At 39.3% G+C, this 10,766-nt stretch overlaps 2 protein-coding genes across 2 annotated transcripts; one reads left to right on the top strand and one right to left on the bottom strand.

The window, feature by feature from the left end:
* The first annotated feature begins 393 nt into the window (after positions 1-393).
* Positions 394-2,149, top strand: LOC121750166 (cytochrome P450 71D95-like). Its single transcript, XM_042144647.1, has 2 exons — positions 394-1,338; positions 1,403-2,149. Exons 1-2 carry the CDS (start codon positions 448-450, stop codon positions 2,012-2,014), a joined length of 1,503 nt encoding a protein of 500 aa, XP_042000581.1. The 5' UTR covers positions 394-447; the 3' UTR covers positions 2,015-2,149.
* A 4,011-nt stretch (positions 2,150-6,160) lies between these two features.
* LOC121750558 (cytochrome P450 71D95-like) lies at positions 6,161-7,901 on the bottom strand. The gene is made up of 2 exons (XM_042145116.1): positions 7,004-7,901; positions 6,161-6,916 (listed from the first exon to the last, which is right to left on the bottom strand). The coding sequence occupies exons 1-2, from the start codon at positions 7,877-7,879 to the stop codon at positions 6,302-6,304; spliced, it is 1,491 nt and encodes a 496-aa protein (XP_042001050.1). The 5' UTR covers positions 7,880-7,901; the 3' UTR covers positions 6,161-6,301.
* Positions 7,902-10,766: the final 2,865 nt, after the last annotated feature.

The raw sequence follows: 10,766 nt of genomic DNA on the forward strand, positions 1-10,766 counted from the left end.
CGGTCAATTGCGATAATATACGTGGACCTTCCTACTACTGACAGAAATAAGATGCCCCTCTGCCTCAGGTTTTAATTTCTGATTGTACACATTAAAATAACATCATCTTTGTGTATAATTAACTAGACATAAATATAAGATTATGTTAACTATCTAACTCATGACGAAAAATATCCATTATCAAGAATTCCTTGAGGACTATATAGTGTCCAATTGTTTTGTAGTGAGGAAATGGCTAAGCATGAACCATAATCTTGAAACGTAGGGATCCAATTTCAACCCCTAGCTAGTTTTATGTGAGGGAGAGGAACAATCACATCATCATTCATCAAAATGCTAACTATAAATACAGGTATTGCTTTGCTACTATCAATCAAACAAACAATACAATTATTCAGGGAATTCAATCCCACCTATCATAAACCCACTCTCTCTCTCTCTCTCTCCATGGAATTTCAGTCAACCTTTAGTTTGACTACCGCCGCCCTCTTCCTCCTGACACCTGTCGTTTTCTTACTCATAATCAAGTCACGTAGACAAAAACCACACCACCACCAGCTCCCGCCGAGCCCGCCGCGGCTGCCTCTGATCGGCCACGTCCACCATCTCATCGGCAAACTACCCCACCACGCCCTCACCGCCCTCTCCCAAAAATACGGCCCCGTCCTCCACCTTCGCCTCGGCCAAGTCCCCGCCGTCATCATCTCCTCCCCGGCGGCTGCGCGCGAGGTCCTCAAATCGCAGGACCCCGCCTGCGCCGACCGCCCCGACAGCATCGGCACCAACATCATGTGGTACGACCAGGCCGACCTCGCCTTCAGCCCCTACGGCGAGCACTGGCGCCAGATGCGCAGGATATGCGTCCTCGAGCTCCTCAGCGCCCGCAACGTCCGCTCCTTCGGCCTCCTCCGCCGCCACGAGGTCGACCGCCTCGTCGACACCCTCCGCCTCTCCGCAGGCCGGCTCTTCGACCTCACGACGGCGGTGTTCGCCGTCACCAGCGCCACCACGTGCCGGGCGGCGTTCGGGAAGGTGGTGAGGGGCCGCGAGGCGCTGATTAAGATGATGAGAGAGGCGGTGACGATGACCGGAGGGTTAGAGCTTGCGGATTTGTTTCCGTCGTCGAAGCTGCTGAATGTTCTCTGCTGGAATAGGTATAGGCTGCTGAGGATGCGGCGGCGGCTTGACCGGATTCTGGATGTGATCGTGAAGGAGCACCGCTTGAAGAAGAGCGGCGAGTTCGGCGGTGAGGATATAGTCGATGTTTTGATCAGGATGCAGGAAAACAGAGAGCTTCAGATTCCAATCACGAATCACAACATCAAAGCTATCATTTTCGTAAGGCCATTACTTTTTTTAATCAGTTATACCGTTAATATATTTCTGACAAATATATATGCAGGATATGTTTTCTGCTGGAACTGAGACAACGTCAACGACTATTGACTGGGCGATGGCGGAGTTGATGAGGAACCCTGCTGTGATGGAGAAGGCGCAGGCGGAGATCAGAGCGGCCGTGAAGGGAAAAACGAGCGTCCAAGAGGGCGACTCGGAGGCGCTGAGATACCTAAAACTGGTGATCAAAGAGACTCTGAGGTTGCACCCGCCGATTCCGTTGCTTCCGAGAGCGTGCAGAGAAGAATGCAAAGTTGATGGATATTCAATCCCGGTCAAAGCTAAAGTGGTGATCAACGCATGGGCCATGGCCCGGGATCCAAAATACTGGGACCGGCCCGAGATATTCTGGCCCGAGCGGTTTGAGGGGAGTTCGGCAGACTTCGCGGGCAGTGAATTGCAGTATATTCCTTTTGGGGCAGGGCGAAGGGCCTGCCCGGGGATAGGGTTCGGGCTGGCGACGGTGGAGCTGACGCTGGTGCAGCTTCTCTATCACTTTAACTGGAAGATGCCGGTGGGAACGAGCGTGGATATGGCGGAGGGCGATGGGGTCGCCGTCGGTCGGAAAAACGGTCTCTTTGTGGTCCCCACGCCCTATGATAATTCGATTGCTATATGATAGTTTTGTGACTGAGTTTTCGTTCGACTTGTTGCTAAATTTACTCTGTTTTTACAGTTTGATATATGTATTCAAGGAGCATGATGTAAGCGATAATATAAGATTAATAAAATAATTACGCCCTCTGTTTTTTCATAGTTGAGTCATTTCCCTATACAGTAACTTTTTTCTCTTTCTTACTTTACTCTCTCTTACTTTATTCTCTCTACTTTATTCACTTTCTACTTTTTTCCCTCTCTTACTTTTTTATCTTTTTATTTAACACATTCAAAATCTCTTTCTTAAACTCCGTACTGAAAAGTTTTGCTTCAACTATGAAGAAACGGAAGGAGTACTAAATAGTAGTATTTAGTATGAATGATTAGATTTGTGATAAACAGCTTGATTAATTACTCAATTAGATAATCATCCTTTCAATTATTTCTATAATATAGGGTAGATTAATTAATGTAAAAACGGAAAACATTGTAAAGTTACTGTATTTATAGTAAAATACTTATATTCCATTAAAATAAAACTGAATGAAAATTTGAAAATGAAAAGTATTACCCCATTAAATTAAAATTATAGAAATTAATCCTTATAAAATGATTAGCTTAGAAAAACAATTAACCACTACGTACGTTGAATTACTCAATACTCTTAAAAATAAGGCAATTTTAGTATTAGTTGTTGAGGACGAGTGTATAATGATTGATTAATTATAGTCCAGAATAAAAAAAATTTATTTAATTCAGTGATAAAGAGCCAGCAAAAAGTTTGTATACATTTCGAAGTGGATAAGGAATAATAAAAATAAAATACTCCACTAAATATAATATTCTACAAATCTCTGTTCATTTTAAAATCACAAAAGGACAAGGCAGTTAAAATTTGAAGGCACAAGCATGAACTATATAGTCCATAATACCAAATACCAACACATGCTATACTCAGAGTATCCTTATCACTGCTCTTGCCAAAAATCACAGATATGGGCTCGGATCCACTTTTATTATTTTTTTACTTACTGCTCTAAGGCAATAGTACAACACCCACATGCATACTCTTCCGCCAGGACATGCTCAAGGGTCTCACCATTTTATTATTCAATTTAAATAAAAACATTTTCACAATATTAAAATACATTAAAAATACCTGAAATACTATTACAAATTACAAAAAAATTAAAAATTACATAATTAAAATCATAAAAATTAAAAATTACATAATTACAATCCTAAAAATTAAAAATTACATAATTAAATTCATAAAATTAAAAAAACGCACTACTCGTGGCCGAATTTCGCCCAAATGTATTTGATTAGGTCTTCTTGTAGCTCAGTGTGGGTTCGGGTATCGCGCATTGTGTTTCTTGTTTCGATCCTCTCGCCCACCGTCGTATGCACACCTCGGCGTGGGGGAGACCTCGCGGTTGAGCTTCCGGCTTCATCCTCGTCGTAAAAGTTAGTCGTCATCGGTCCTTCGTCAGCTATAATCATGTTGTGCAAGATAATACACGTGTACATGATGTCGACGATATTCTTAACATACCACAGCCGAGACGGGGCCTTCACAATATTGGATCGGCCTTGAAGGACCCCAAGAGCTCTTTCGACGTCTTTCCGAGCAGACTCTTGACGTTGTACAAAAAGAACCCGTCTCGGGTCTTGCGGATTGCTGAACGTCTTCACGAAAGTCGACCACCTTGGGTATATACCATCGACGAGATAGTAACCCATGTGGTATGCATTTCCGTTGACGGTGAAGTCGATCGTCGGTGCTACACCATTCAAAACATCATTGAAGAGTGGTGAAGAATAGAGCACGTTCAAGTCGTTGTTGGATCCGGCAATACCGAAATATGCATGCCAAATCCATAGGCGGTAGTCGGCGACCGCTTCAAGGATAAGTGTTGGGTCGCCGTCTTTGTGGTCGCTTAAGTGTTGCCCCCTCCAAGCAGTCAGGCAATTCTTCCACTTCCAATGCATGCAGTCAATGCATACCGGGAAAACCGTGGACTATTTCGTGAAGACGAAGCAACCATTGACAATCATCGGTGGTGGGTGCCCGAAGGAATTCCTCACCGAAAGCATAACGAACGCCGTCGCAAAAATTTTTAAGGCATAGGATTCCAGTTGACTCACCGACATGCAAATACTCGTCGAAGAGGTCAGTTGTTTGCCCAATAGCAAGTTGTCGGATGACACAAATACACTTCTGCAATGCCGAGAGACTTTGCCGACCGGTTGCGTCTCTACTTGGTTGAAAGTATTCAACACGGGCGGATAATGTGTTGACAATACGCATAAACAACCGTTTTGACATGCGAAAATGGCGCCGAAAGTAATCTTTCAGAAACCGCGGCTAGTCGGAAAAATAGTCGACAACGAGCCTTTCGTTGGCTCCCTCCCGGTAACGAGGGATGTAGCGGCGAATTGATCTAGTTGGTCGAGGAGGAGGGGCGGGAGTAGTGGCGGCGACATAAGCTTCATAGGCGGCACGATATTGTTCATAGTATTCTTGTTTTTCACGCTCCGCTTCCGCCATGATATCGGTGAAATCCATTTGAGAGGGTTTGAGTGAGAGAGGAAGATATAGATGAGTTGTATGAAAAAATATGAATGTGAGATGAATGAGAGATGATTTGATGTGAAAAATGGATGATGAATGTGTGTATTTATAGATGATTTTGGGAATAAAAAAATTATTAAAAAATAAAAAAATTCAGAAAAACGGTAATAAACGGCCATATTTTTGGGAATTTGAAATATATATTTTTTAATTTTTGGTATTATTTTCAATTTTTTAAAAAAAATGAATTTCCAACGGATAATCCGTTGGTCAATACAAACGCACCACGTAGCTTGCTCAGCGGCACGAACGTGCTCGATGCATCAAGCAGCGCCGTGCCAGCGACGGGAATGCAGCAGCGGCGCGGCACAGACACCGTCCGTCCCAGCGAACACAACTGTGGATGCTTAAAACTAAGGCAACTAGTAATGATATGTCTGCGCCTCCTACCTTGAAAATAAATTTGCAAATACGAAACCCATACCCTACAGCCGCCTATGTAACCGCTCTTTTTTTTTTGGTACCATTCCAAGCAATTTACCAAACTATTACTCTGCCTCCATAAATAAATACTACGACTCTAGTATCTCACCTTGACTCGTCGGTTTATCATAGATTTGGAAAAATGTAGAAAAGTAGATATACTTACAAAATTGGTGGATTGCAAGTTCTACTTATATAAGTATTAACTTTATAAAATTCATTTATCAAAAATAATGAAACGTTATATTTAATGATGGATATCTCAAATGACAATACGGCATGTTTAATGGCATACGACAAGAGAGACTAATCGATTGTTACATTGGACCATGCATCAAATCTTATATTTTGTGTAAAAAAAATTTCAATCATATTGTAGACCCAAATTCATTTTTAATATTTTTCTACTGAACAACAATACGAGGCTACCAAAAATTTGTGAGACATATACTACTCCAGCTATTCAAAAACGGTGTAACATTTAAGTTTAATATAAATGGATATTGGTCCCTAAACTCATAAACTTTGCCTAAAATATGGTATTTCCCATGAACTTCAAAATTGGTCTATAATATCATTATATCACAAATTTTACACTTTGTTTGGCATTTCTCACGGCATGTCTATCACTATATTTGACTAACTTAAAAGTCTTTTTTATCATACTTGACACAATAAAGTCAATGTGGTTTTTAATGTGACTTATTATCCTACTTGTATGAATCTAAAAGTGGTTTAAAATATCATAAAACGTATCACGGTTGCCCACGTAAAATAAGATTTTGATAAAAATATCTTATATGAGCCAGTTTGAGAAATACAAACAATGTGCAAAGTTTATGTTATTATAGACCAATTTTAAAGTTTATGGGAAATACCAAAATTTATGATTTTAGGGATTAATATCCATAATATAAATGGTTGAAATAAAATTATTTTTGGTGTGATACATACTTAAAAATGAGTTTGAATTTAATGAAAATGGTGATAGATCAAGATAGATAATTGCAAATTAGCAAATCATAATCTTAAATAAAAGGCGCAACTTTCTCATTATTGCACGGTCATATGGTTATTTTCTCCACACAGAGCTGAGCTGACAGAAAAGAATGCAACAATAATCCCTTTATATATAGAGAAGAAAGGTGCCGCCGTTATTAAGGCCAGCGCCATATAATTACAGACGAAAACATAAACGTTACACGAAACATGAAATTAATCAAAACAAAATATGATGAGCTCCCATCGTTACTAGTTTGTAGGATTGCAGAGCTGCGGAATAATGATAAGCGGCGCCTTTCTAGAAACAGTAAGGCCTTCTCCCTCACTCATATCTAAACCATCACTCGTGATTCCCTTGGGCAGCTTCCAGTCAAAATGGTACAGCATTTTCGCCAACGGCAGCTCAATATTCGCCAGCCCGAAATTCAACCCCGGGCAGATCCTCCGACCCGCCCCGAATGGAATGTACTCGAAATCATTCCCTATGAAATCCTTCGGGCTGTTCTCGAACCTCTCCGGCCGGAACACCTCCGGCTCGTCCCAGTATTTCGCATCCCGCCCCATCGACCACACGTTGAACATCACCTTCGTTTTGTTCGGAATCGCATATCCACCGGCCTTGCATTCCTCTCTCGTCTGCCGCGGCAGCAACGGAATCGGAGGATGCAGCCTGAACGTCTCCTTGATCACCAGCTTCAAGTATTTCAGCTCATGAACGTCGCTCTCCTCCACCGCCGCCTTCCCCTTCAACGCCGCCCGCACCTCCGCCTGCGCCTTCTCCATCACGTGAGGGTTCCTCAGCAGCTCCGCCATCGCCCACACCGTCGTCGTCGATGACGTCTCCGTCCCCGCCACGAACATGTCCTGTTTTTTTCAAATTAGGTCAAAATTGAATCGAATTCGAAAAAATTCCTAATTGTGTGTGATTAATTAATTGAATCGATTACTCACGAAAATCACAGCTTTGATGTTGTCGGTAGTGATGGGGAATTTGAGTTCTCCGGTTTGCTGCATCCGGATCAGAACGTCGACAATGTCTTCTCCGCCGAATTCGCCGCTTTGTTTCCGCTTATGCTCGTCGATGATTCCGTCGAGAATCGAATCGAGCTTCCCGCGCATTCTCCACAGTTTATATTTGCTCCAGCTGAGGACGCTGAAGAGCTTCCACGAAGGGAAGAGATCAGCAAGCTCGAATCCGCCGGCCATGGCGACGGCCTCCTTGAACAGAGCAATGAGGCCTTCGCGATCGGTCATCACCTTCCCGAACGCAGCTCTGCAGGTGATGGTGCTGGTGAAGGTGAAGATCTTATCCGTCAAATCAATCGCATTTCCAGAAGAAGCTTCTAGAGACTTCATCAGTCGGGACGACTCGTCCCGCCTGATGTAGCCGAAGGACTTGACGTTCTTCGAGGAGAGGAGCTCGACGATGCAGATCTTCCGCATCTGGCGCCAGTAGTCGTTGTAGGCGGAGAATGCGATGTCGGTGTAGTCGTACCAAAGGATCTTGCTGGCGATGCTCTCGGGCCGGTCCGCGCAAGACGGGTCCTGAGCTTTAAGCACCTCCTTTGTGGCCTCCCGTGATGAGATCACCACGGCGGGGACCTCCCCGAGCTGGAGGTGCATCACGGGGCCGTGTTTCTTTGCTTGGCGCTGCAGAGCTTTGTGGGGGAGGTCTCCAACTAAAAGGTGGATGTGGCCGATGCCCGGGAGCTTGGGAGGGCTCGGAGGCAGGTTCTGGTGGGGTTTGGAGGGCTTTGGTTTGGTCCATTGCTTGATTAGGAAGAAGAGGAAGGTTGTGAGGAGAAGGAGAGTGGTTGTGAGATCCATCTCTATTGTTATGATACTTGTGTTTTTGTGGTGTTTGATGAATTGCATGAGATGATGAATGATGTATTTATAGTGTAGGAATTTAGAGTGTAGTAGTATTTAAGTTAGTCGCATGCACAAGTTTAAATATTTAAAGTTCAAGGTAGGAGGCTGGAAGAAAGTGCAGCAGAGATGAATATTTTTTTAATTTAATGTACTAGTGTTTGGTGCATGCTAGGGCAGTCAAATATTACTAGCTTTTTAGAGTGTATTTTTCTTGATTGGAGACTTGTAGTCGCGCGATATGTATCATTTAGGTTTTTTAATTGTATAATATTGGATATAAGGTCATATAAGCTCGTTGTATTTTTTTGAACTATTTATATTTATATGCAATTATATACTATAGTTCATGCATTCACCGACTTAATTACTATAACTATATGCAAGTGAACTATTTATATTTATATTTACAGTGTTAGTCTTTCATAGAGAATGATTAAGCTATAGCACAAACTTGACCAAAGTGTGAAGTATTCAACATGCAAAGGATGAATATTCTTTACATGAAATATACTAGTAGTATAGTACTATTAGAAATGATTTCTTATTAACTTGAAATATAGTACCCCTTTCCATTCCAACTAAGTTAGGACATTTCTTTTAAGCATAAATGAAAATTAAGAAACTATGTTGAATATGTTAAATGAAGATAAAATAAAATATATGATAGAATAAAATAGAAAAAATAGTTTATTCTTTTCAGATACGGGGATGTGTCAATGAGAAATAATTTCTTATCTTTAAAACCAAACACCTTAAATAATGTTAGAAATGTATACAAAAATATAGTACTATTAACCTGTAATAGAGTATTAGAAATGATTTCTTAAAAAACGCTAATGATAAATATATGAAATTGTATTTTAAGTATTTAGATGCTAAACTATTCTGAAATTCTAGTTACTAAAATAGTTAAGGATTGTAAATATTTTATAAGGGCATTCACTTTTATACATCATATCATTTTATTGCCATTAGATAAATCAATTTTTGTAAAAAGGACTGTATATATGTTGAAACTGAACTATGCTTCTGAATTATGTTGAAACTGAACCAATGTTCAAGAAAAGTGTCCAAATAAAAAAAGGTAGTCTTACTGTTGACTGGAACTAAATTTCTTTGACCAGTTTTATAAGTTTCTTTCTTCAGTTGCAGCATCTTATTTTAATAGTAAGGCTATTTTATGTTACGTACTGGTATAAATTAGATGCTTTGCAGCTTAATTAGTGTTCAATTAAATGCCCAACTAAATTAGATAGGGAAAATATCCGCTTTTTATCTGATTAATAAGATGGAGATTCGAGTCAGAGTAGATAAAAATGATTATTGATCTTTCTAAATTAAAAAATTGAAGAGATTATTGTAAGTGTTACTCTTTATAAGTTTCTTTGACCAGATGTGGCCATCTTAATTGAATTCCCTGCTGCTATCAACGCTATCTAGATATGTAATTATATGTTTTTCTTCTGATTTCCGGAATTAGAGTAATTTATTATTAGTATATTCTTCTCCTCTAATACATGGATACGGAATATTATGCAAACATCGTTGAAGTTCGAGTCACCACTATCACACTGTGAATAACTGAATATATATATAGAGAGAGAAAATTAATACTGATTCTCATTTATATAATAAAAAATGTAGCTACTCTTCAATCACCTCAATAAGAAATCATACCATTATATATCCAGTTATTCACAGTTAGACTAAATAATATTTTAGGAAAATTAACACAAATTAATCATCAAAATAGTGAGTCGCTACTACTCCTGTCTTAATCCAAAGCAATCAAAATTAGGTCCAAGATCTGGCCTAATAGTATTGGGCTAATGGGCTTAGGCCCAATCAAGTATCCACTCTGCTAATTAAGTACTACAAGGGAAAATAGACATAAACAATCAACAGCACTTGAATTTTAAAAAATTGCACTATTGATTTCCACCATTTAATTATTTTTAAATGTACTCCAAACTTCGCCGTATGTTGCAAATATGATATTCATATGAAATATAAAGATTGGCAAAGATTATAAACCAATATTATACTAAAATGTTTGTGCAATTTGGTACCATTATACAACTAAAAATTTAAACGAAAAGATGTCATTAATATTTTAGAAGAGCATCTGCATGTATGTGATACATTTGAAGATGTGATCAGCATTCAAAGATTTTTTACTTTTGAGTTGTGAAGCACAAAAGTTTGACAAAATATACCACACAATGATGACATAAAGAATTGCTCATGGTAAATTGCTAGGATAAAGTAGTGAAATATCACAATTAACCAAAAAAAGTTAATTATATCCAATAAAGCAATATAAACTTATGACGATCAGCATAATCATGACTTCATGAGTTTCAATCACCCAAGACAAATTGTGTTTTTTTATAAAAAATTTGGACAAAGGGATAGCAAAGGTTGAACCATAAATCTATCTTTTTATGCAAGAAAGTTTATTCGCTTAAACATCCACAAAAGACTAGCATTTGTTAATTGTATACTGATTCTAGATAATTGTTCCTTTCCTATCATAATTTGCAAATTACACATTTGAAGAAATATATTTCTTGATTCGGTTGTTTTACATTTTTCATATTTTATCTCCTGTTTAATTTTTTATATGCTAGATATCTACAGTATTTATTAATATAACAACATGGTAATATGCTATACATGCGTTAATTGTGATTATAATTAAATTAACTGAGGTGATAATTAAATTTTTATTACTATAGCACCAAAACTATTTGCATGATTACATATTGTTGGTCATTTGGACAGCAAATTTAGAGAATATGGGACACGATGATGAGTCATCCTCGTCCTTTTGTAAGACAAA

This window comes from Salvia splendens, chromosome 10 (genome assembly GCF_004379255.2).
Source record: "Salvia splendens isolate huo1 chromosome 10, SspV2, whole genome shotgun sequence".
NCBI classification, from domain to species: domain Eukaryota; kingdom Viridiplantae; phylum Streptophyta; class Magnoliopsida; order Lamiales; family Lamiaceae; genus Salvia; species Salvia splendens.

Coding starts and splice junctions, on each gene's coding strand:
- LOC121750166 (XM_042144647.1), top strand. CDS start 448: ATGGAATTTCAGTCAACCTTTAGTTTGACTACCGCCGCCCTCTTCCTC. Junction 1,339..1,402: donor ACATCAAAGCTATCATTTTC/GTAAGGCCATTA, acceptor ATATATATGCAG/GATATGTTTTCTGCTGGAAC.
- LOC121750558 (XM_042145116.1), bottom strand. CDS start 7,879: ATGGATCTCACAACCACTCTCCTTCTCCTCACAACCTTCCTCTTCTTC. Junction 6,917..7,003: donor ACATCAAAGCTGTGATTTTC/GTGAGTAATCGA, acceptor TGAAAAAAACAG/GACATGTTCGTGGCGGGGAC.